The 24813-nt window shown below is 33.4% G+C and overlaps 1 protein-coding gene and 1 long non-coding RNA gene across 4 annotated transcripts in view; one reads left to right on the top strand and one right to left on the bottom strand.

The window, feature by feature from the left end:
* Positions 1-3758, top strand: part of LOC136408861 (uncharacterized) — a 37820-nt gene extending 34062 nt beyond the window's left edge. For all 3 annotated transcript variants that reach the window (XM_066390052.1, XM_066390053.1, XM_066390051.1), the window contains exons 3-5: positions 1327-1462; positions 1542-1678; positions 2196-3758. In XM_066390052.1, coding sequence (XP_066246149.1) covers positions 1327-1462; positions 1542-1678; positions 2196-2648 — 726 coding nt within the window. In that variant the 3' untranslated portion in view covers positions 2649-3758. The remainder of the gene's footprint in view (positions 1-1326; positions 1463-1541; positions 1679-2195) is intronic.
* LOC136408862 (uncharacterized) overlaps positions 1-18855 on the bottom strand; it is a 133549-nt gene extending 114694 nt beyond the window's left edge. The window contains exons 1-2 of the long non-coding RNA XR_010752135.1: positions 18735-18855; positions 16506-16583 (exon numbers count right to left, since the gene is read on the bottom strand). This is a non-coding gene — a long non-coding RNA (uncharacterized lncRNA). The remainder of the gene's footprint in view (positions 1-16505; positions 16584-18734) is intronic.
* Between the last annotated feature and the right edge of the window lie 5958 nt (positions 18856-24813).

Raw genomic sequence — 24813 nt, 5'->3', positions numbered from 1 at the left:
AAGTAAATGTGTTGTAGGAGCATCTACTCCACTTTTAACTATGAGAGAACGCAGCCCTAAAGATTTCAAGCATTTCAAAAATTGGCAGAAAAGAAATTTTTGGTCTGTAACTCAAAGGAATAAAATCAAAAAACCAAAAAATAATTTTCTACAAAGATCCTAATTTTTTAATCAGAAAAGAAAATACTCCTGAATGTTTTTCGTTCAATCACTCTTAGTCCGAATTTAACCATTGTCCTGCTTGTACAGTATTGGCAAACTTGAATACGTATTGTAATATTCAAGATTATTGTGATTATGTACCGTAATATGCAAGATTTCCGCAATTTGTAAGGTTACTTGTATCTTTTTACCACCTCAAGCTGAAAATGCCGTCGCAAATTGAGAGAAAGTCGTGGTGGGGGTACGTATAAGTGATTAGTAAGTACAACAGGTTTCTGTCCACTCGCACTCTCAATTTTACTAATGCTCAAAAAGAGAAAATAGTTAAAATATGAAGTTTTCAAATCAAGTCGTGGACTTGAAGCTTTTATGCTATTATTTTATTCTAGAGCACTTCCTGCGCCTCAACCATATTTACACCATTTTCTCTCTCTTTTAACATCCCATAGAGTAGAAAATTCCTCTTGAGACGTTTCACTTAACGATGATCGAGAGGCCTTTCTAAAAAGACATTCATAAATAATACCGAAAATATCATATTGCATGTACTCAATAAGAAACAGTGATGCTCAGAGTGGTTCATAACTCGTAGTCTCTCTTGCGCATGGTAATTAGTCACGGTATCTCATTTATAAAGCATATTAGTCTTGTACGTAAAATGTCAGAAAATTAATAAATCAATTAACAAACTGATTGGCTTCGTTAAAAGTCAAGGTGGTTGCAAGTGCCCGAGCAAGGAAGACAGAATTGTAGTTTCCTTGGAGTTAAAATCATAGAAAAAACAATATAATAGCGAAGATTATCTAATGCTAACAAAAGGAACAAACAAGGATTAACTGCTATCAATCCTTTGATTCCCTCGAAAAAATTTTAAGTAAAGCAGATAAACAATGTAGACGCCAATGCAATCTATTTTAAGTAGTAGAAACAACAAGTTAAAATATATTGAAGAGGGCAATTTAATACGTCAAACTACTATTGTCACAATTCCGGATTGAAAATTGTATTTTTAGATCAATAATTTGAAGATAGGGATCTCGTAGAGAGGTACTTACTCATTGTGTCTGGAAGATAGTTAATTAAATGAAATTCTTAGATGTTTCAGCGATCATCTTGATCTCTTGATTTTCAATGTGACTTTAATGTTTCATCATTTTGTTTCAGCTAAGTCTTCAACAGTGCGCCAGCGGTCAAAGCCAAAAGATATGCTTTGGTCCAGTATGGAAAACTCACGTGTATACCAATGAGATAGGCTTCGTTACCGTCAATCCCAAGAACAAGCAAATTTATGCTGATTCAAGTAAGCATCCTCCAACTTTGTGAAAATGCTCTAAAACTATCAAATCAACGTTTATTTTCTAATTTCATTTCTTTTCCAGACAATAAGACCTATATGTACAAGATATCTACGACGGGTGAAAACCCATCTTCAGCAGATAAAGCCTTTTACCTCTTCGAACCAAACACACAACGGTTTCTGTGTTGGAAGGAGCTCAACGGACCAATGACGACAATGGTAAGTGAAAAAGGGTTGAATGAGTGGAAAAGTCTCTAAAGATTAGTTCAGGTTAATCAGATAGAAAATACGAAATTCTACTAAAGAGATGTTCAGGTTAGTAGCAGCAGCAAAAATTTGACGATAAATGTATAGATTTCGGAGATTAGACAGCTCGAAGTGTAGGTTAGCCAAGTCCATCGGTAGGGGATCGACATAGATATATTAGTGCCAACCCAAGCTTGATTCAAGCCATTCAAATAAGTCAATAAATGTCTTAAAGTTATTCTAGGTTAGCTTAACCTATGAGACACGTGAGAAATATTCCGCAACACTAATTCATGAAGCTGTGTTGAGGTCAGTTAGGTTAATCGGAACAAGAGAATCTCTAGTTTGACTGTCTCTGTCTTGACTTTTCTAAACTATCTGGATTCTAAGGTCTTTGATTTTTTTCACGCTGATAATACAGACAGTGGATTTTCTCGTTATCTCCTTACACTCTATCCCTAAGTCTAAACTTAGATTTCCTCTTTTCCAGACCCATAACGCCATAGAAAAAAGGGGACACTGGCCCCTGTGCAAATTTTCCGACAACGTCCACGACAAAGGCGGAAACGCATCCAACGCATCTACAACACCCTTTGTCAAACTCCACCTGGCTGGCCATGACACAATGGTGATGCAGTTCGACAAGAAAGGTCGTAGCATGTCACCGAAGAGGCTGGAGAAGTGCCATCACCAGTCGCAGCAGCTGCGCCACAGGAGAGTTTCACGACACAGACATCCGAACCACGGGAACCGATGCACAGTCTCAGACAAGCATATAGTTTACTTTGAGTCCGAGGAGGACTGTTGCAGTGAAGCATATGCAGCTTTGTGTATGGGCAATACGCAACGTATGCCCGAACTGAAATACAAGTGCGCAGAAGCGAAGTCCAAGTGTGAAATTCGGCCCAAAAAGCTAAAAAAACGTCTGCGCAAACTAGGTTGACTTTTCTGCCTTATCATCAAGACCTACGCACTCTCCCTTAGGTGTTTTGCTAGTCTGTGAATTTGCGCAAGTCATAAGACTTTATTCAACACCCGGTACTTACATCAAGTATTTTAACGTTCTCTGTATACGCTTATTATATCTAATAGTATTCTGCATTATTTGACTTGCGTCAGGAGATATAGGGAATGTCCATATAGCGTCAGTATTCTAGGATAAGCCGAGTTAGACTGGCAAGTCTTTAAATTTATGTAAATGATTGTACAAATTACTACTAAAATGTTTTTATACCACGCAACCTAATTTATTTTTCTATATTTTAATATTTCTTTTGTAACTGTATTTTTTAAGTTATAGCCAGGCAGAAATAGTCAGTTTTGTCCAGTTAGTCTGAGGAGGCCGCTAAGTATCAAAACTGACTATAACCCTACCATTTTTTACCTCTGTGAGGTGTTTTATTGCAGATTTATGTATATTTCTATTTATTTTTGTAAATAATTGCCCGGACTATCGTTTGAAATGATTCCTAATTTCCGGACTAATATTCTTTCAACCAATCACAGTCGTTGCAGACAATAGTCCTTAAAACGGGAGTAGACGAAGTTTTGATGGATGTATTAAGTGTATGATTTAAGTCTATTCTCGTTCATTTTCCATGTTTTAATGGGGAAATTTCTCAAGTTTTTTGTCAGCTTCAATAACGCAGTACCAAATAGATAACGAAATAATGCAGTAAATCTTGATTTAATATGACTCCAAGCATATTAAGTTTAAGTCTAATTGCAGCAACATTTTTTCGAAGCATAGGGGCGCTTTGCAGTACCGCATGTCGTATCAAACAAGTACTTAAATCTCAAAAGACAATAGTTACCAAAAAACGTTTCAGCTTTGGATAGTTTCACTTGACTGCCTTGTATGTAAAAACAAGTAGATTTTAGTAAGTTAGGACAATATGTAATTTTCTATGTATTTCTTTTGTAATTATATCACGGCCTCGCTCATGTATGTAATTCGATGTAAGATCTGTTGTAGAAATGTGTCCTTATACTATATTTACATTCCAAGTCCCATATTTACTGTCCGTTTGCAATAAAAGAGTCAGTAACTGAAGCTTTGAGTTTTCTTGCTCTAATAAACCTGAGACAACACCTGACACGAATATAACTGCATCCAGATTTGGCACCGAAGAAACATAATTTGGAACAAGGGTGTAATGGAGCTGTCCATCTATGAACCTCTGGCTGGCTGAGTCAAAATTTGGAGCTACAGGTGTAATTTGGATCGTAATTATGTAGTGAAAGTCGATTAATTGCGGTGGGCTAATTCGGGGGCCAATAAATAAACACGAAAGCAAAAGAATATGATATCCGACCTGGCTACAGACATCAAAGAAACTTGGAGCTTATTGTTGATGTTGAAAGTTACCTGAAATCTGGAGCGTTTAAAGCAACAAGTACAGATAATTCACGTTCATGGAAAAGTGGTAAAGAAATATTTACAGCAAGGTGATTTTTTTAAATTAAAACATGCAGCTTTGAGCAAGAAATAGAATGTGTAGCAGGTAATCATATTCGCTGTTGCCAATATAGCTATTAGTAAGATTGAATGAAGATTAAAGCCATTATTTCAACAAATGCGAGAAGTTTCAGGCCATGGGAATATAAGTTATTGCAAAGTAATTAATAAGATTCACTCTCGAATAGGAAAAAGTTATGGAATATTGGGGTGAAAGCTTGAAGTTTGGAGTCAGGAACAACAGTGCATAATTTCTATCACTAAATTAGACTCTTGTTACAAAATTTCGTGATTGATATTGAATATTTCTTGAAGTAAATGTCTGAGATTCTAAAAGGATTTTTTGATGCCCTATCTAACTATCCCCAATCGGTAAAAGACTTGACCCACAAAAACGTAAAATATTCGTTTTAATCACCCATCAATTGCACACTTTCCATGATCCCTGCGTCATGAGAAAAACAACGAAATAAACTAGCAAGTGGCGCCAGCGTGTGTCCATTATTTCATCATATATTAAAGTCGGTCTTGTAAAATGCGAAACCCATCACACCCACATGGAACCAGGGCTAAACCATCACCGTTTAATAATTATCGTTATTATATCCGCGGAACCTCGCTTGCGTGTGAACGACGATTTTAGCAGCTTTTAATTCTTTTTATGGGTTCTTGCCGTTTTATGTTCGTATTTAAATTTTATTACAGATTAATTCCCAGCAGCGGCTTTCGGGTTACAAAGTGTGTAAACTAGCGCCTCAGTTACTTCACGACCGCACTTCACTGATGAAGAAAAACGACATTTGGCATCGAGATATGAATGAATGGCTCAACATGTAGTTAATAAAAGAAATCAAATAAAACTTTTAAGGAATTGCCGTTAAGCAAATAAAAACTGTTGTAATCAAGCGCAAAGTCAACAGAGAAGATGCAAAGGAAGGTAAACAACAAGTGCTCTTCACCGAGATAAGAATCTCGTTTCTGTCTGGGGAAGCCACCTTTGAAACAAGTGTTCTATTGGGTATTGTGTGGGTACTACTGAGCTGGAATTGCATTTTGTTGTTAGTAATTTGTAGGAACACTAATCAGTAGAAAGTTATTGAAATTCCGGGAGAACCATTCACCTTAGTAAAAATTCATCATATCATTCATCCATCAAATTAATCAAATCGGAAGATCCGAATTTTAGTGTGAATCTAAAACAAAAACTGAAGCTACAGAAGTATTTTTTCGGGAATTCTATTTTTTGAAAATACACTCATCTGCCACTGCGCTCTTGAACACAAAAAACTCAAAAATTTCTTTTAAATTTCCTATAAGATTCCTACAAACCACTAGTGCACCAAACGTGTGACAATTTTAAGAACATTAGGAACGGTCAGAAATAGTATCTTAAATAAGTATGATTTGGAGATTGTTTAATAAACGATATTTTATTTTGAAGATACGCCACTGATGTACACTAACTACGACAATCAAGATCCATTTTATCAAAATCAAAATTAGAAAAAAAAACGAAAAAATATTATTTTAATTAACAAGGGAATTAGGAGTAGAAAATTGGTATTTCTATAATTTCTCTATGAATTTTTGCTGGAAATTGAGGAACTATATTTCAAATCACACATTAACACAGATACAGATTAAGACCAACTCTGAAGATGCCCAGCAAGATTGGCACTTCGCAATTTCAGTAATTTTCTAGGAAATCCAGAAAATAAATAATTTGGAACGGAAAAAAAATTAATTTTAATATTAAAATAAAGAATCTTATGATGGGCTCATAAATTGAAAATGTCAGAAACAACAATTTAAATTGATCCATTCAGCAATTACTATTTTCCAAAAGAATACAAAATAATGAAGTATGAGGTGCATAAATTACCACAATCTCAATTATTATTGTCTTTCTCGGCAAAAAAAGATAACTATAGAAACCCGTTTTTGATTTCCAACTTGCGGGCTTTTAATTTAGTAATGGCGCATTTTATTGACTTATGCAAATGGCTGATTGCTACATACAGAGAATAGTTACATTAATCACCAGTGATTATCTATTTATAAGGCAAGTGCTGACCGATAAAGATATTCCTCCGAACGCGACGCCCATTACTTATATTGAAACCAGTCACTGGTTGTTAATAAGTTTTCAAAACATCCCGTATATTAAATACCCAGGAACAGGTTCCAACTTCTCGCTGCAATCCACTAGAATCTATAACTCGAAAATCTTTACGCCGGAGACTTTATCTACCAACTCTTCTCGAGGGAAGGACCATGGAAGTGAAATTTGTTTCATAAACCTAATGTTCGCTGTCTTGTCATTTTAACTCAATGCTGATACTGCAAATGAGCTACATTTGAGAGTTAATTTTTGAGAAACAAGATGAGCGACTAAGTTCCGTTGAACTATGACGTCACGATGTGTAAAGCACAATTACTTACGTGGTGGGCTTCTGGTGGCGCTCAACGACACTTGAAGGAAAAATAAGCGAAGAAAAAACCCTAATGGGTTGAAAATATTCAAATTAATTTGTTGTAAATAAGAGTGGTTGCCCGTAAAAGACCACCCATAGTTTTTAAATAGCCGCCTTCATGTTTAAACTGCGCAAGATTACAGTAATAACGTCACAGGTTTCAGCGCCTTGTACATTGTTCTTGGAAGTTGGTAGCGAATTGCAGGTGTCTTCAGAGTTTCCGCAAATAATAAGCTGATTTTGGATTATTTCTTTAACTTTGAAAACTGACTTTTCACAGTTTATTACCTTCAATAAGCTGCAATGTATAGTTAGATTAAGCGCTGCTGGATGTCTGAGGGAGTTTTGAATTGTTACGTCAACTGTCAACGTTAATGATCAAGGTCACCTAGAAACACATAACGTCACCAGTTCTTATCCTTCAACATCAATATTTCACAAATTGTTAATAAAACACATAATGAAAATTGATTTCTTTTTCGTGGATATCCACGTGTTCAAATGGCACGTCAAAGAGATTTAAAATTCATAGCCCATACTAATCTGACCCATAATGACCCATTGGTTTGGGACCATGATAAGGCTCCGCAAACAATAAATTTCAGCCTTGCAACCCATGAATACCATTCAACACCAAAGTCATTTAATCCCCTATAAACTAATGTAAATCGACGATTTGCTCGACAAACTTGTTGGCGCGGAAACGGAACGCTGCACAGTGGGAGATTTCGATAAACAACATGGACAAAAGATATAATGAAAAAAACCTGCTATTTTAGAATTTGTGAACACTACTTTTGACACCACTCCAAAAACTTATAATATGAAAGTTCAATAATTTTATCTCTGTTACGATCCGAGGTTGTTGAAAGTTCAAAATGACCAAACAGCGGTAACTTTCTTTATAGTCATTCAAATGCATTGTTGGATAAATACTTCACTGCCTAGATTAAACGGTTCAATACCCCACTGGGCGCCGCTGATCGAAATGGGCACTTACACGGATCAGTTTCATTCCTGATTTACGTTACTCTATGACCATTTGATCCCATGTAAAGCTGGCTATCTACGGCGAATATATTATTACAAGTTATCCCTGAATTTTTTTCAAAATTACTACAACAGTTCTCATGCTCCGCCACTGACCGTTGGTTAGGAACGACAATCGAAGATAAACTGTATAGAACATAAATCACAGCAACATCCAAAGGGACAAGAAACGAATAAAATCCCCGGAATGTTCAACAGAACGGTAGCTTTAGGAAGCATGAAAATTATGAAATTTATAGGCTTCCTAGACCATTAAATTAAATTATTCTGGCTGTTAAATATTAGGAAACATTGATGTATCAAGAGGGGAATTACTGCCCTTTAAAAAATGAAATTGAAAATTTCAATATCTTACATACAGTTAGACAAATCACCTGGCAAGGAGGAACGATTAACAATGCTCATCATCATGGCTAATTGTTCTTCTGGGTGTAAAGCCACGAGTTATGGCATAAACCTTGAGACTATGTCATGCATTCATCCCAGGAACAGCAATAACACACATCTTTAAATACCCACTACAAGACTACGCATTTTAAGAGGCCTTCTCAGTGATTTCGCAATTAAGGGGGTTTTATGGAGGCTTTATGATTTCTGAATTTTACAGCGAGACTCAATAAAACAAACAATGTGTAATAAATTACAGCGCGAGCCATAGAGACGTTAAAATGCCTAAGATTGTTTCTTCGGGAGAAATTGAAAAGTTCAGTGGCTGTTGGTGAGATAGAGAAAAAGAGAGGTCTTGGGAAAGTCATTGTTAACGGTAATATCAGGAGGACGATAAAGTTTAACTACAAAACCTGAGCCACCATCACCAAAGGGAATTAGGAAAAGAGTTTGATAAATCTGGAAAATTTACAAAACGAACATCTGCTTAGAAAAAATTAGGGTTGTATTATTCACCATTGTACAGATTTATGTGCAAAATCCGAAATTTTTTAATCAATTTCCAAAAAACCAGTGCCGTGCCAAAAACTCAGATTTAATAGGTTTTCCAAATACATATTAGGGTCGTGTCAAACAGAGTCAAGCTCGGGATAAAAACTATAAAAATCATTACATTAAAAGAAAAATTATGTCAAGTTCCATTAGTGTTTTAATGTTGGTTTGAGAAATTGAGTGAAAAATTATAAAAAAAAACGAAACAATAAAAAATACACCAACCCTAAAAAAATGTCAAATTTCAGGTGTAAACGAAACTACTGATTTAAATACTAATTAACACTCTAAACTAGAAAATCAAACAGTGTCAAAAATTGAGGAAAATTGAGATAATCAGTGCCTCGTTTAAAAAAATTAGCGTCACATCTGAGGTGTAAGTTACGTCACTGATTTAAGTAGTATTTAGCACTTCAAAGGTTCAATACTAAATTCGTCGTACTTAAAAGAATTAACAGTATAGTTAAAAATTAGGGAAATTGAACTGATAAATATTTACTTTAAAAAAATAAGTGGCAAATTTCAGATGGAAATGCGGGCACTGGTTTAAGTTTGCTCTAAAAATTTTAATCTGATATCTAAAATTTTGAGTCGATTCTCTTTCATCGTTGATGTTCTTATAAATAAATGTCGCATCAAACACAATTAGAAATGTCTTCAATCGACTGATAAATAGTGGAGGTAAGTACTTTGCAAGAGAATAAAAGGAGCTGTTTTCTATAAAAGTTGCTGAATCGAAATTTGAGGCACTTTTAGAAAATCGGAAAATATCCACAAATATCTCGGAAACTATCTTGCCAAAAAGAGCAACTTGATATTTTTGGAGGCAATGTTTTCTACAAATTTATAAGTTATATGTGTTCAAAGTTTGATGAATCACAAAAAATAATATTCTCCTTTCTTCTGGAATTCCCAGGAAATTCAAGAATGCGTTGAAAAGCTTTTTACATATATAACATCACTACTGACTAAATTATTTCGAGAAGTTTACTTGAGAACACGAATTTATCTAAAAATGCTTCTAAGAAATTCGTGTTAAAAGGCTAAGGACAAAGCAATTCTTCTTTTTGATATCTAAACGTAAATGCGAAATGTTCAATTAAATAGGTTGATCAATACCATATCTACTGCATCTTAACAATGTTATCACACGGGTCAGGTAAGTCCAGGCTCTCTTCAGGTTACATCGTCGGCTTCAACCGGGGTTAAAACACCTCAAGTAGACTTTCAAGGTGTTCTCTTATGTTTGTTTTAAACCAAAGTTGCCATCGTTCGCTACTTCCTTAATTTTGTTTGCTCGAAACCGTCGGCAACCAAACCGTTTTTGTGAAGCTTTTAAAAACTGTGACCCTCGATTTAGACATTGCATTGGTGGAAATATCTGTTTCCGATTAAACGAAATTACTCGAAAGGTGACAATTTTTATAGCAAAGCCCAACCTTGGTGCATCTGGCCGAAGCACAAATTAAAACTAATTAACATAACTCTGTGACTGTCTTGCATATGCACGCACCTTTCTTAATATGTCTTTGTTTGGCTTTCCTCTTAACGTTGTCTCATTGATGGTACGTCGACTAAAACCTACACGGGGTACCAAAAAATGTGCCGCTAAACACAATGAATTTCTAGAATTGTAAAGCTATACGTGGGGACTCAAAAGTTGCGTAAACCAGGGTCAACTTAAGGCGCGCTGAACATCATAATCACAGACATACTAAGGAAAAAAATAATTGTCCCATTTCCCATGCATTTCTTCTGCAGTAACAATCCTGTGTCGATATCACGTAGGTGGGTTTCATCAGATAAGATTCGTTAAGCTTCTTGAAGGGAATCATCACGAGTAATGTGCTCCATTTTATTAATGCTTTCTCGACCGGTTAGATTGAGAAAACCATTTCTTTTCGGTGAGATTTTTCTGTGATCTGGATGGACAATCATTTAATTTCAGTAAATGGAATTCCATGGGAAGAAAGAGTGAAAATCGAGAGTTTCAATTCAGAACAAATATCATCCGTCATCATAGTGAAAAAGAATAGGGAATTAGGCATATATCCCGATACACCCCTGGTTAAACTGCAGTGGGGCTCTAAGTCCTACAGCTTGAAATGCAGACTTTAATCTAGAACAACATTCTATTTATGCATGAATGAAATGAAGTTCTCGTCTTAAATACAATTCACACAACGAAATGAATTTATAATTTTACACCTGTGTAAGTTAAACCGAAAAAGACACTCATGCACTTGCATTCGTGCAAACTTCTCCAAAAATTATCGATAATTTTCTTTGCCCTAATTATTTAATCTCAGAAAATTTAACGTTACCTACATCTATCATAATATTTAGTATTCTTTTGCACATATTCTCCAAATATAACGAGCTTTCACATATAGACATATACTTAGCAACTGAAATGAATCCATCGCTTTCTATCTTTGCTATGGCTTTTAAGAAAAGGGATAAGGTTTCATTTGTTCTCTTTTCCACTAGCTTGGACACATTACTTTGTGCGAGACTTGAAAAGAAAAATACCTGTTTATCTATGGGCTCGTAATTGTTGACCAGTCTCTTAATGGGTGTTACTCATGTGGCTTTTACGTTATGAGCAATCATTCATGTTTCACAAAATAGGCAAAAATGTAGGGATTTAGGTGCTTTTTGTTGAGTTTTAAGGCTATAATTGTTAGACAGGTTAGACAGTTTTATGAACATCGGTAATCATTAAGTGCCACGCCAATGACTTTCTGGAAATATTCAGCAGTGCGAGTGAATCATCTTCTATAAACAGATACAATTTCATACTTCTTCAATGAATTGTAAAGGCATGAGCTTGTATTTAAGATAAAGATATTTCTAACATTAAGAAATTTGGTAGTTTACAATGAAAAAGTATCGTGATATGCCTATGATTTTTGGGCAAAATATTGCTGAAAACGTCATCTATACACAAAAAATGTTTGCTTTCCTTTCATGGAAAATAGGAGCGTACGATACAAGAATTTATTAATAATATTATTAAATCTTTTAAAGAACACTTCTAAAATTTAGAAATTAAAAAAACGTGGTCCGTCTGTGATTTTCGGTTAATATCTAGTATATGTCGTGTTAGTTTTTTTGAATCTGTTTACAATGTAAACGTGGGAACACGACTTATAGGCACAAAAACACTTTTTGGCAACTTGTGAGACTGTAATCGTCGTGATTTGTAAATTTTTAACATGAAATACCATCGTAATAAACTATATGAAATATCTGAATTTATTACTTCGATATTAATGACACCGAATATCAATTAACTATTGTCAAAATCATTCAAGAAGTCCTGTTTACAAAACTATGTAAAAGACATTGGCGTAGGTTGTTTTAGAATAAAGTTATAACGAATTTTATAATTTTTCTATCCAGACCTATACTCTGAGGTCTATGAAGAATTTGTTCGAAAATTTAGATGCGTCTTAAAAATTCTTACTGATAACATTGCTTTTATCACCATTACAAAGGTATGTGAGTATGGAAATTTACCCAATCCAGTATTCCAACTTGTGCAGGATGTACCTACGGTACGCCGACACCAAGAGATAAAACAGATTATTTATTGTCCTATTATATCAGTCATATCAGCAATAAAACTAGGTTAATTTAAATGTTTAACATGAGGTGGAGCGTATAATGGGGCTGTTTAGGTCGAATGTAGGAAAACATGAGCAGCTGCGATTTGTTAAAGTTCTAAATAGTTTTTATAACTTATTTTAATATTGGAATTCACACGAATAACTTACAATTTGATTAGTTAACAACCGAAATTTCTGTGATTATCTCAGAAAATATCTTATATGAGAGACGAATTAAATACCGATAAAATCGAGGATAAAAGTCATGTAAGCTTGTAATAGCATCCCATTTATCAACTCAAGTCCACCACTAATTAATCAGTTTTTAACATTGAAAATACCCGATTAAGAAGATTTCTATTTCCATTTATGGAATCCAGCTTTTATTGTTTTAAACGTACGGCATTGTGACTGAATTTTAATTAATTTGTTTTGTTTAATATTCATACATGTAAAGAAACTTACAAAATGTTAATTAATTGCCTCGGTCGTCCCCTCAGGGGCATCTATCCACAACTATCTGAACTACAATCAAAAGGGATGTAAGGTAGATGGATTACTCTACATTAATCTTTGCCTCAGTATTGACCCCATCTACCAGAGAAAATATTAAGTATTTCCTATTGATTTTTCTGTAACCACTGGCCGTGACGCCATCTTTGAAAGAATGGCCTAATGAAAAGTTATTGATTCCAATTCATTGTAGTTTCAGTTGAGCGCTCTCGTTATATGTAGAAAACCACCTCTCGTACGTTGTTGTCTAGTAGTGGCCCATGTAAGTGCAAACGATTACGAAAGATGGCGACACAATCCAAATATCACTAATATATGTTACGTAGAATGGACATTATATTTACTTTTTTTATGACGATCAAATTTAATTCAATTGACTGAATATCATATCGCTGGAATTATACCGAATATGGAAATGCAATATAAATGAAGTGCCATCAATTTCGAGTCACATTAAAACTCCTGGAAATAGGTATATGGTAAAAGTGTCTATGTATCTCAGAGATTGAGGGAAATATCACAATCATGCACTCCTGAATAGTTTGATAGAGCTTATCAAAATCATAGAATTATTTGATGCACTTCAGTTAAATTCCTCCATAGATGAGCGAGTTGTTGTCACTCAAAGACGCACAATCATAAGGTGTTTGGAAATTTTTGAAAATTTCAAACTTAACAAATGTCAGATCTAGAACTGTTCAGGTATTAATAGAGTCACTTTTGAAGATTTTAAGATGACCAAATAACTAACAATAAAAATACTGGTACCAAGATTCAAGGCCTTATATCTTTATGAAAAGCTCTAAAAATTGAAACAAGATATTATAAAGAAAGTTTGGAACTTTGAACGTTTATATTGAAATCAGTACAATTAACAGAAATTAAGTAATACTCGTAAAATTGCAAAATGCAAATTTACAAGCAAATCTCTGTTTACGTCATTCGAGTGGTTGGAATTGATTATTAGAGATAGATAATGGAATTGAGCATAAATAGTGGGGAGGAGTATTGGCCCTCTATCTAGTTATTTCTGTTTGTCTCCTTAAATTCGGTTCTGTTCTATCTTTTATTACGATCAACAAAATTATCTGATAGTAGATTTGCTCGAAAATTTCATTTTGTAATTTTTATTTCCTTTAGATTCATTTCTGCCTCATTTTTTCTAATGATTTTTCTATGACAATTTTATATAAAATGAAACCTGAAGAAACAAGATGAGGATTGTTCAATTAATCAAGAGAGGAACTAGAGGCGTCCTGTAAAGTACAATAAGTTTGTACTTTTATTCTAGACCACAAGTGAGAACATCAGATTGCAATATGAGGGGGCTTAGTAAGAGTTAAAACGTGACCGAGTTGAAAAATATTGTAAAAGAAGAGAAATTTAAAGGGGAAAGTATGTTGAAAGCAAGACACCTTGTTGAATCTGAGGCTGTTTAGAAAAAAAACTATGAGCTCTTTAAGGTTGGAAATTTTTCTCAAAATCAAAAAACCCAAAGAAAAGAGATATTGATTCCCAAAATGTCTAAAAAAGTGATTAGAAATTAGCCGATAACCAACAAAATTTGTACTTTTATGCCTTTTGTGGCTCAAAATTCAACGTACTCCAAAAAAAAATATGAACATACAAATGTGCATTGTATGCAAAACATTTTTTGTGAAATTTAGAATAAATTGAATGATCATCATTGCACTTACCTTATAATTTTTTTTCCAAATGGCAATCAAAACGTGAGATCAAGTCCTTTAGAGCGACCTTATGACCAAAAACACACTTTTATATCACGATTGATTCTTTGATTAGGGTAAAATATCAATTTAATCACTACCATCTGCAACAACCTTACTCATTCAATTTCATTGTTCCTTTTTTAATGCAACAAACCTCGAATTGATCGTCTACTGAAAATTGATAGAAAGCAACTAACTGCTCTGAAAATCTACTAAAATTGCCAATAATTCTACGAATTAGATCACCTCTATATTTATTGCAATTTTATCTGTCGTGAAAGGTGCGTATACCCATATTAAGTGAAATTTTTTTATAAGTATAGATCATAATAAGATAAAAGGAAGAATTGACTAAGGGATTATATTACAAAACTAGGTAAGTAAGGTTTACTTAGAGTTATTCTTCTAGTTAAAACGTATTTGAAACTACACACATATAGAGTCTTCAAATCAGCATTGTAAAACTCATATGATAGCAAATTCCATAGAGACATTTTCAACCACTATAACATTATAGGAAATAGGTATATGACTGCTAAGATTACTTTGTGGAGTTGAGGTTGTTAGGGGCCCTTTACATTATACGCAAAAGGAAATTATTTTATATTGCTTCATATAATGTACAAATATCTAAAGAAATCCAAAGCTTGCATTCATGGGCTTATCTCGTCTATACAAGCTCCACCCAAAAATTCATAAAATGGCTGTTCTTCTTTTATTGGAACGTTAAGATAAAAATGACATGGATATTATGGAAATAATGTTAGGGGATTTGGCTTTAAATTTTAATGCTCCCCTTTGATAATAGCCTCCGGTGACAATAGTCTCTAGAAAACCGAACGTGTGTTCCAGCCGCTGATAACCGATAAATTACCTAACTAAAGATCGTGATAAAGAGAACAGGTTTCATTGTGACGTAATAGTTACCTATCCAGGGGCGTCTGCTCAACTAACAAGTACTATAAATCGGTTGTCAAATATCATAATAGTCAATCACGCAATAAAGAGTTGTCAAATATCATTTGTTTTAATCGAAGTTTCAGGGAAAAATTGACAAATATCATGAGCCGGTTATTAAATCTTATGAGTCAAATCGCATAAGACACTTATTAGACTTCAATCTTCTCAGATCAAAAAATGTAATTTTCGATGTTTTTCTGAATATGAAACGTTGGATGAAATATCTAATTAATTACAAGGTCTCACCGGCCCAAAACGAAGAAATAAATTCTCGATGGACCTACTTCAAAACGCATCTAATAAAGTACTTTTCCCACAGTCCCCGATTTCACACAGCTATGGCACACATTCTATATGTCATTTAATACTAGTACAGAGCACTTAAAAAACAAACTCTAATCTCATTGTATACAGGAGGATTGTGTAATTAGATTTGGGGCTGAATCTCACTCCCTTCACTTTTCGCTTGACTGGGTGCTTATGAAAATGAGTTCTCACGTTTTTGCTAAAGATAAAAATCTCAATAGTATTACTCATAAACCATTTTTTCTCATTTTACTATTAAACATCTTAATACTTATTTTGAAAAAAATTCCACAGAATTTATTCAAGCTCAAATACTGAAGTATTTTAATAGAGCAGAGATTGCACTGAGCGTATTCGCATAAACCAGCCCTTAACAGACATTGTTTGATGCTCAGTTCTTCTTCCAGTGGATAACTCGAATTAGATAGTGCCGCGTGTTAGACACGTGACGTCGGTAATCGACGGAAACACTCGGCCTTGCACGAGTAGCGATTACTGTCATGTCACGTCAATGTTGTGTCATTCGAACCTGCGGCTCTTATTTCTGGACGTGTGCACACCCATTTGCTTTCGTGGATAGGGATTAACACGGTATTAAATTCATTGAGGATGGATGTCATTATGTTTGTTCACATGAGGCGAAATAAACCGTTAATTTACATAGAGGAGGTTAAGTGATGGAAGCATTATATATACCTAACATGGCCAGTACAAGTAGCGACATCTATATAATGGTTTTTATTATGAGTAAAAACTTACCATTTTAGATTTTTTCTCAAAATAAACGCACAGGTTGTAACATGTCTTCATAGAGATATTTCAGGAAATGATAGTACTCTGCAAAATAATAAAAAAATGCTAATAGACCCATCTTCAAAAATGCACCATTGTCAATATACAGGGTGAGATTTTCTCGATGATTAGTGAACGAATGTCGGAAACTAGCAGAGTTACGAAATCCGTTAAATGAGACAATAATTGCAGCGTTAGGGAATCAATTTAAATTTACTTTAGGTTTCTTGAAAAAGTTCACGGTTTACTAGATATTCAGCAACAACCTAATTTTGTCAATTTCTTTTAATCGATATAAGCGTGGAATTATTGGTTATAGAAAAATTATGTAAAAACAAATATTGTAGATAATTTTGCAATGAAAAAGATAAGTTAACCAGATTTCTTCTGACAACTGTCATTTTTGAGATATGGCATAAACTTACTTTTTTTTCATGTAAAGCATAGTAGGTTATGACTTATTTAAAATAGTGTTTTTTTAAATTTTAATCTGATACCATAAAGTAGATAGTTATTTCTTAAAATGGAGGACTTGCAGCCTTTTTTTAATTTGATATTGCAATTTTAAGATAGTTGGCCCTGAAATTGATCATATCGACTTATTATTTGATTGACATTAGTAGCTCGCATCATTTAACTCAGATATAAATTTACGTTTTTAAAATACTTTCATAAGAATTTTTCAAATTAGAGAAATATTAAATGTGCATAAGTTTTTCAACGAATTTTTCAAACCTGTAAAAGCGGGATACCTTGAGTGTTATTTTTTCCATGGGAAACAATAAAAAACGAAGTTTACAAAAAAAATTATGGATCAGTAGAAGTTCTTGGAGAAGCAGCTGAGCAAGGTTTCGATATTATCGATGAGCATTCAATTAGAAAAGCAACAATTTCAATTTTGAAGCGCTAAAATACTCGTACGTAAATAACAGTAGAGAGCTTTTTGAACATCTGTATTATTAATAAATTATTAGGTAATTAATAAATTATTGTTCATAAATAGGTATTACGTTTTTTACCGTTTAAAAAATTCTCATTAAAGCAATGCATAAACTTAAATTTATATCTAATTTAAATGATACGAGCTGTCAGTGTCAATAATTTATCTTAAATGGTTCTCAAATAATGTATGATTTTCGGAAAAACATTTTTTTTTGCCCACCTAATATTTTCTTAACTAGCAATATTTGATACAGGCAAGTTGATACCAAATGTCTCATTTTTACATGTACTATCTCCACCCGCTCTGTGCCCCTATAGTTATGGGACACCCTGTATAGACTAGATTTTCTTAATTTGCATCGATAGATATTTTTGTTAATTCTACTAAAACAGTGACATATATGAAAGCATTGCAAGAAACCAAAAAGATAAAAAATTGAAGCAGGAATTTAAATTTGGTATCAACATTCACACAGGGCGTTCCAAAAAAAATACAAAGCTTAAAATAGTACATGGCCCAGAAAAACATAAAACCGTGGCTGCCTTCGAAGAAATTCGCCAAGTTATTCACAGATTATCAATCAATTTTTCTATGAATATAAATGTTTGTTCATTTATGTATTTAGTTATTTTTTATTTCTTTTTCCGTGACTTTTCTACTCCCTCGTTTCTTTGAAAGAAAATCAAATGCAATACTTGATAATTGCATTCATCGTTATTTCAAGAAAATAATCATCTATCAATTATGTCTCTAACAATTATAGTAATATTGGTCTAGACGGTTATTGGGTGCCCAACTGTCCTTCGCCATTCGTTCAAGAAATCTATTTCTCAACATTTCTTCATATTTTAGCTTAGCCTAAGGATATTTGACACGTCATGCTACGGAATACGCAATCGCACAAAATTCAATTGTTTACAACCATCATGGCGCTCCACAAAACCTTCGGCAAAAATGCCAAAACAATTGAACGCTTAAAGACAACAGACGAAACAGTATTTATTATGTAAATTTTAAAGTTTACGTATAAAACCACGATACATCGGTTTAAAGGAAATTTAATCGTTTTTCAGCGTGTTTGCTAATCTACAGGATAACTGAGGTTAGTGTGCAATTTCGCCCATACTTGTGTGTGAAGTTTTATTCCCAAATAGAATAAAAGAAAAAAAATAGATTGTTGCATAACGATGTTGAATAATACATTTGTTTTACAACATCGTCATAAAACTTAACTTGTTACCTACGCCACTCACCTGGATTCGAGACACTTTACTTTTCAAGTTCAAATCGGAAATTGCATTTCGACGTGCTGCACTGCTAGCGTGGCCCTGAGACCTTCAATACGACGCACAAATGATTCGCAATTGTTTGTTTGCAGCCATCATGGCGTTCCAGAGCCACCTTCCGCAAAAATGCCAAAACAATACAATGCGTAGAGACGTGTTTCGTACTAATGGATTGGGATATTTAGTGACAAACCAGACAGCGGACGTGCGGGTGAGTTTTTCCTGTTAGAAACACAGCAATGGACGAAAGTATTGGCACAGCACGACTTCCAACATAAAATAACTAATTTTTACTCATTTAAAAATAATGACTGAAATGAAAATTAAATATTTAACGCTACTTATCACAAAGACATTTTCTAAGAAGAAAATATCTATGTGGAAAAGAACAAAATTTACAAAAGGTGAAATAAAGTACAAAAAATCTATGAACAAAAGCATTTTGGCACAATATTAGCACTATATTTTCGGCACTTATCGTCGACAGAAAAGAAAAAAAACAAAATTTTTTTAAAATTTAGAGTGCACAAATACTAAAAGTTTATAATGCATGTTAGTCAACTTGTTTTTATATCTAAAATGGAACCCAACGGCCAGGAAATCACGGTTGCCAAAAGAAAAGTAATTATAAACTTAAGAAAAGAGGGAAAATCCTATTCAGTTATGGCCAAAATGGTGAAGAAGAGCCGTTCTACAATGCGAAGTATAATAGTTTTGAAAATAATGGTACCTTTCTAAATAAACCTCATATCGGTCGTCCTAGAAAACTGCCTGTTAGGGAAAAGAGAAAGGTAGCAAAAAAAGTACAACTCAATACTCGAACAAATGCCTGAAAAATTGCTGCGACATTAAAAGAAGAAAATAAAGATAATTAGCTCTAAAACAGTACGCAGAGTTCTTCATCGTGCTAGGAATAAAACTAGAGTAGCCAGAAATAAGCCTTATGTTAGTAAAATAATTTAGAAAAAGCCAAAATTTTTAAATTTTACCGAAATATTGATCGGAACAATGATTTTTGGGATAAAGTATTGTTTTTCAATGAAAGTAAATTCAACATTTTTCAGTCTGATGGTAAGATATGCGTTTGGAAAAGACCTAACAGAACTAGAATTCAAAAACTTTCATAAGACCGTTAAACATGGGGGGTGGTAGCGTTTTAATGTGGGGGTGTATCGCTTTCAGTCGGGGTTGGAAATTTTGTATTTATTGACAGTATAATGGCCAAAACTACTTATTTGAATATTCTCAAAAATGGTTTAAAGCAGAGTGCTGAAAATCTCCAATTAAAACCCAGATTCTATTTCCAACACGACAATGGTCCGAAATATATAGCTTATGTTGTAAAACAGTGGATTCTATATAACACTCCTCATTCTTTAAGTACTCCTCCCCAATCGCCGGACTTTAATACCATTGAAAATCCTTGAAGTGAACTGAGAAAAAGAATAAAAAAACATAATTTCTAACAAACTGGAATTTAAGGAAACTTTGCAGAGAGAATGGAATAATGTTTAAATCAGATTTTACTCAGAAATTAGTTCATTCAATGTCAAAATGACTAAGGGGAGTTATTAAGAAAAAGGTCTTCGAATAAAATACTAAATGTAATAACTTTATATTCAATAATTAGCTGAGCCAATAGTTTTGTTCCCAGATTTTCTCTACTTTATTTCAGCTTTTGTAAATTATATCCTTTTCATATAGTTTTTTTCTCACAAAATCTACTTTATGATAAGCAGTATTAAATATTTGTTTTTTATTTGTGTCATTACTTTTAAATCCATAAAAATTAGTTATTTTATGTTAAAAATCATGCTGTGTCGATACTTTTGTTGTGAATGTTGGAAATACCGTGAAAACGAGGTGTTTCACTGTTATGATGGGTTAATTTGTATCTCTATATTCGTGACACATTTGAGATAAAACTAATGCTGCATCCATCATCTTGCAAGGAAACAGTTTGTGCTACTTGTTCAAGTGTCATCATTTTTTTGTTGCAAGAACGGGGAACAGAAAACTGTCTTTTCACTAGAAGCAAACTTGTTGAAACTGAAAATGGCACAAGGACTTGGTATAATGCTGCTTAACTTGAAACGCTTATTTCGCTCTGATATTCAATAAACTGTAGTACTCGGATTTTTGTGGACTATACAGGCAAAGGTAATCTAAACAAATTGAAACAAGAAAAAACATTGTGCCTACTAAAATATAAATAAGATTAAAAAAAAACTAAAACTCTTTTTTAATTGCAAAAAAAATTAAGGGTCCGGTTAATTTAGTGCTCTAATGCAGTATTCAGTGTACAATCAAGTTTTTCATTTTTTTTTATCCAGAAAATTGTCAATTTTGTTACTCCATACTTTTTATATAATGTCCTGACAAACACCCCTTTATTATGCTCTTCGAAAATGTTGGTTTTTTTCTCTCAAATAAAAAAAAATTCTTTAATTCACCCATTTTGATTTGAACATTTACAGGATTATATTTGCTTCTGATACGTATACATTTATGACTACTCATATACACGTGACATGTAGAATACTTCAAGACACATAAAAATGGATTTCCACAGCGGTAAACAGGCAAAAACTGAGATAGAAACGTAATAAATGCACTTCTTTACACAATCGAAAGTGCACGTTGTTCACACTATACAGCGTTCAACGTAAATAATTTCGTGTTCACACCACCGAACCGTTTATATTGTATATTAACGCATGTTCACACTAACGCGATTGGACTGTATTTAAATGTTTACATCTTTTACATGTCACTTCAAGGTGATATATCAATTTTCAACTTACGAGGGGCACAAAAAGAAGCAAAATTGCAGAAGATAAAAGCATTTTAAAAAAATGTTTGCAAGCTGTTTTGACTCAATTGATTTATAGCGTAAATTTTATTAGTATCAAAGTTACATTTGCTAAGTTTCACAGCTTTAATTTCAGTAGAACGGAAGCTAACTAAGGATTATTGTTAAAAAAACACACTGTATATTCGGGTCAATATCATCAATATTTCTCCCTTATAAAAGGAAATTGTATACCGATATGCTTTGTTCGGTTATGAAATTTTTATAGCAGTTTGATTGTCGATATACAGTTTTATTGCATTATTGATATCCTCACCAATTTCACTCAGAAAAAGGCGTAGCCACATTGTTTTTTTATGTAGCCTGACATGCTCCTACACATTGGGCCTCAGTTTTTGAATAATAGGCAAGTTGCAAACGTTGCTGTCTCAAATGATAGGCCATCCAGGTGCCTTAAACATGTATTCACCACTGTCTTGGTTGCAATGAAGATAGTGAGTGCCTGGATTATTGTTTTCGTAATAATTTATTTGGCTATTTCAGTTTCTATTTTATTCGTATCCTTCCCAGGAGGCTCTGTGATCCTTGAATACCTGTCCTCTTCTGTAGTAATTGTAGTACGTGAATGGAAAACTTATGTATTTTTTCAGGATTCTTATTTTTGTAACTGGAGCCCTGCTCACCCTTCAACGTCAGGGCGGCAAGGACAGTTCTCTGTTCATCGATGGTTGCAAGATTCTCTCTTCGTTAGACTTTTATGGCAATGATCCAAGAATTCTAGTTATGGATGCTGGATCGCTGCACCGTTCTGCTTTATTTACTTTGCAAGACTTTCTGCTGTTGAAATTGTAGAAAAATATTCCTAGTTTTATCTCAGTCTTCATTCTTCACTTTCTGTTCTACTTCGTTATTCTACTGAACAGGACAGAATTTCGAAAATACAAGTTGACATTCATATGCTCAGTCATGTGCGGCAATTTGAAATACATTTTGCATTTAGTTCTGAATAAAGCAATCTCTTTTTTCACTTTCTTGTCTGTTTTATTATTATTTAAAAAAAAAATTAAAGATTAAGAGGAATAAGCCGAATTTTGCCTTAGTCATCTGCTACAACTTGCGCGAAATTTTGGCATTTAGTATCGAATATAAATATATCTGTTTCTTCATTTTCATGTCAAGTTGCGACTCCCAATTTGAACCAAATTTTAACAAAATTTGTATGCTTCGATATATATCCTTTTATTTTTTGAATTTCTGATAGGTTCTGAGGTATTTGCCGCATACGAAAATCTGGGAGATCGTATATATCTCAAGCCAGTCCCTAGTCTTTTGATGCTTCTGTCTGCAAAATATAGATTTTCATGTGACTATCTTAAGTTTTTATATATTTCTATGAGTGCCGTAATAACTCCCAACGCTCATATGGCCTTAAAGATATCAAATTTGCAACTAGAGTTTCGGATTACGCCCATATGGGGCATTTTTAAAACCTATTTGCTACCCCAAAAATAGCCGGTTTAATCCCCTTGCCTCGGCGAAACCAAATTACTAACTCATTGGCATTATGATGTGCTGGTCCGGAAAGCAGATTAAAGTTCCGATAACGTTGTTTTCTATAGAGAGTTACTGCACCTAAATTTTTAAAGTGGCTTGAACAGGTTGGAAAATGTGAGTAGTCTTTAATGAGCCAACATCCTGGTAGTAAGTTTGGAAATTATTTATCGCTTGTTAATTCCATTATATATAAATCAATGAAAGTTGTCTCAGAGCTGCAAAAATCTATTAAATTATTAATATTGTTATCCGGACGAAATAAATAATTTTTTAAAAATATTTTGTATTATTATTATTAGTATTATTATTTATTACTGAAAGGTGAATTCTCATTCCAAAAGAAAATAGCTTGACACTAAAAGGACCTTCAAGCACCTAAAAAACTTAAAAAAATATAACAAAATATTCTACTATTATATAAAAAAATTTTAAAAATATTCTTTACTTTATTGTTGAAAATTTCAACTTACAACGAAAAACTACTAAGAACTAACTAAACATGTGCCGATAATTTTAAAAAGTTTCTTCAAAACTCTAAAAAATGTTAACTAAATGCCTTGAAATTCCTAAAAAAATTATTTTCAAATCCTAAACATTTATTGAAATTCCCGACAACTCTGTCTGTTTTTTTCTGTTGTTATCGGAGGATTTACGGTCATTTCAACATGTGTGCGAACACTCTCACGAAACTGCATTTGAGTCAGGAGAAATTAGCTTAGGAAAGCTGAAACACGATCTTTCTTATTTGGGGGTGATGTGCATTTGTCAGAACGCGTCATAAATGACGAACTATCAAAGGGGAGTAATGGACCCCCCTGTTTTAATACTGAAATTAGCATTCTTGCGTTTTTTAAATTAAAAATTGTCATGTTCAATAATATCATTGGAATTGGCACGACAAAATTTGAAGTGAGTTTTACATTGTAAAAACATGAAAAGAAAACTATTCTATATCTCTGTTTATTGATAGAATATTATAGAAGACAATTTCTAATTTCAGAGAGCTAGTTGAAAATTTAATTATTCTATATCTAGAATAATATGAAAAGTTTTAAATTTTAATCTTTCTTTATCAAATGCGAAAACTCTTTATTGAGGATATATGTTGTAGATATTGTTTTTGTTTATCACCCTAAATTTCATAAATTTACAAAAAACCTAAAACTTTCACTGCTACTGTTCCTATAATCAGTGAAAAAACACATTTTGTTGTGTCTTTCTCTAAGCACTTATGTTAGGTATATTGTACAGTGGCGTTTTATGTAGAGCAGTGTAGAGATATAAATTAGCGTGGTAATTATGAACTGTAAATTAATACAGAAAGTTTGGTACAAAGAGGATCATGATTTTAAGAGTCGCTGCATACATGTATATCATTTACTGCTATATATTTTTGCATAGAATACGTAAAATTGCATAGAATGCGCACAAATATCTGTGTAGAGCAAATTTTAGAGAGCAAATTATTTCCAAATCGAAATCGCTCTGAAATTGCCCTTTTCATTTAATAAGAAGTGTATTCATGCTCTTAATAGTGCTTGATTTCTGTATTTTTAAAGTAAAATGTTTAAAGCATTATCAGTTTATTTAAAGAGATATTGAAGCGTTTTGCTACGCTTTGTTGCTTGTCTACATGGTGTGACTTTGTAGTCCTGAAGAGGAATAATGAAACAGCTAAAA

This window comes from Euwallacea similis, chromosome 5, assembly GCF_039881205.1.
Source record: "Euwallacea similis isolate ESF13 chromosome 5, ESF131.1, whole genome shotgun sequence".
Classification (NCBI taxonomy): Eukaryota; Metazoa; Arthropoda; class Insecta; order Coleoptera; family Curculionidae; genus Euwallacea; species Euwallacea similis.
Note: the sequence above shows the minus strand (reverse complement) of the source record. Positions and strands in the feature narration are given on the sequence as shown.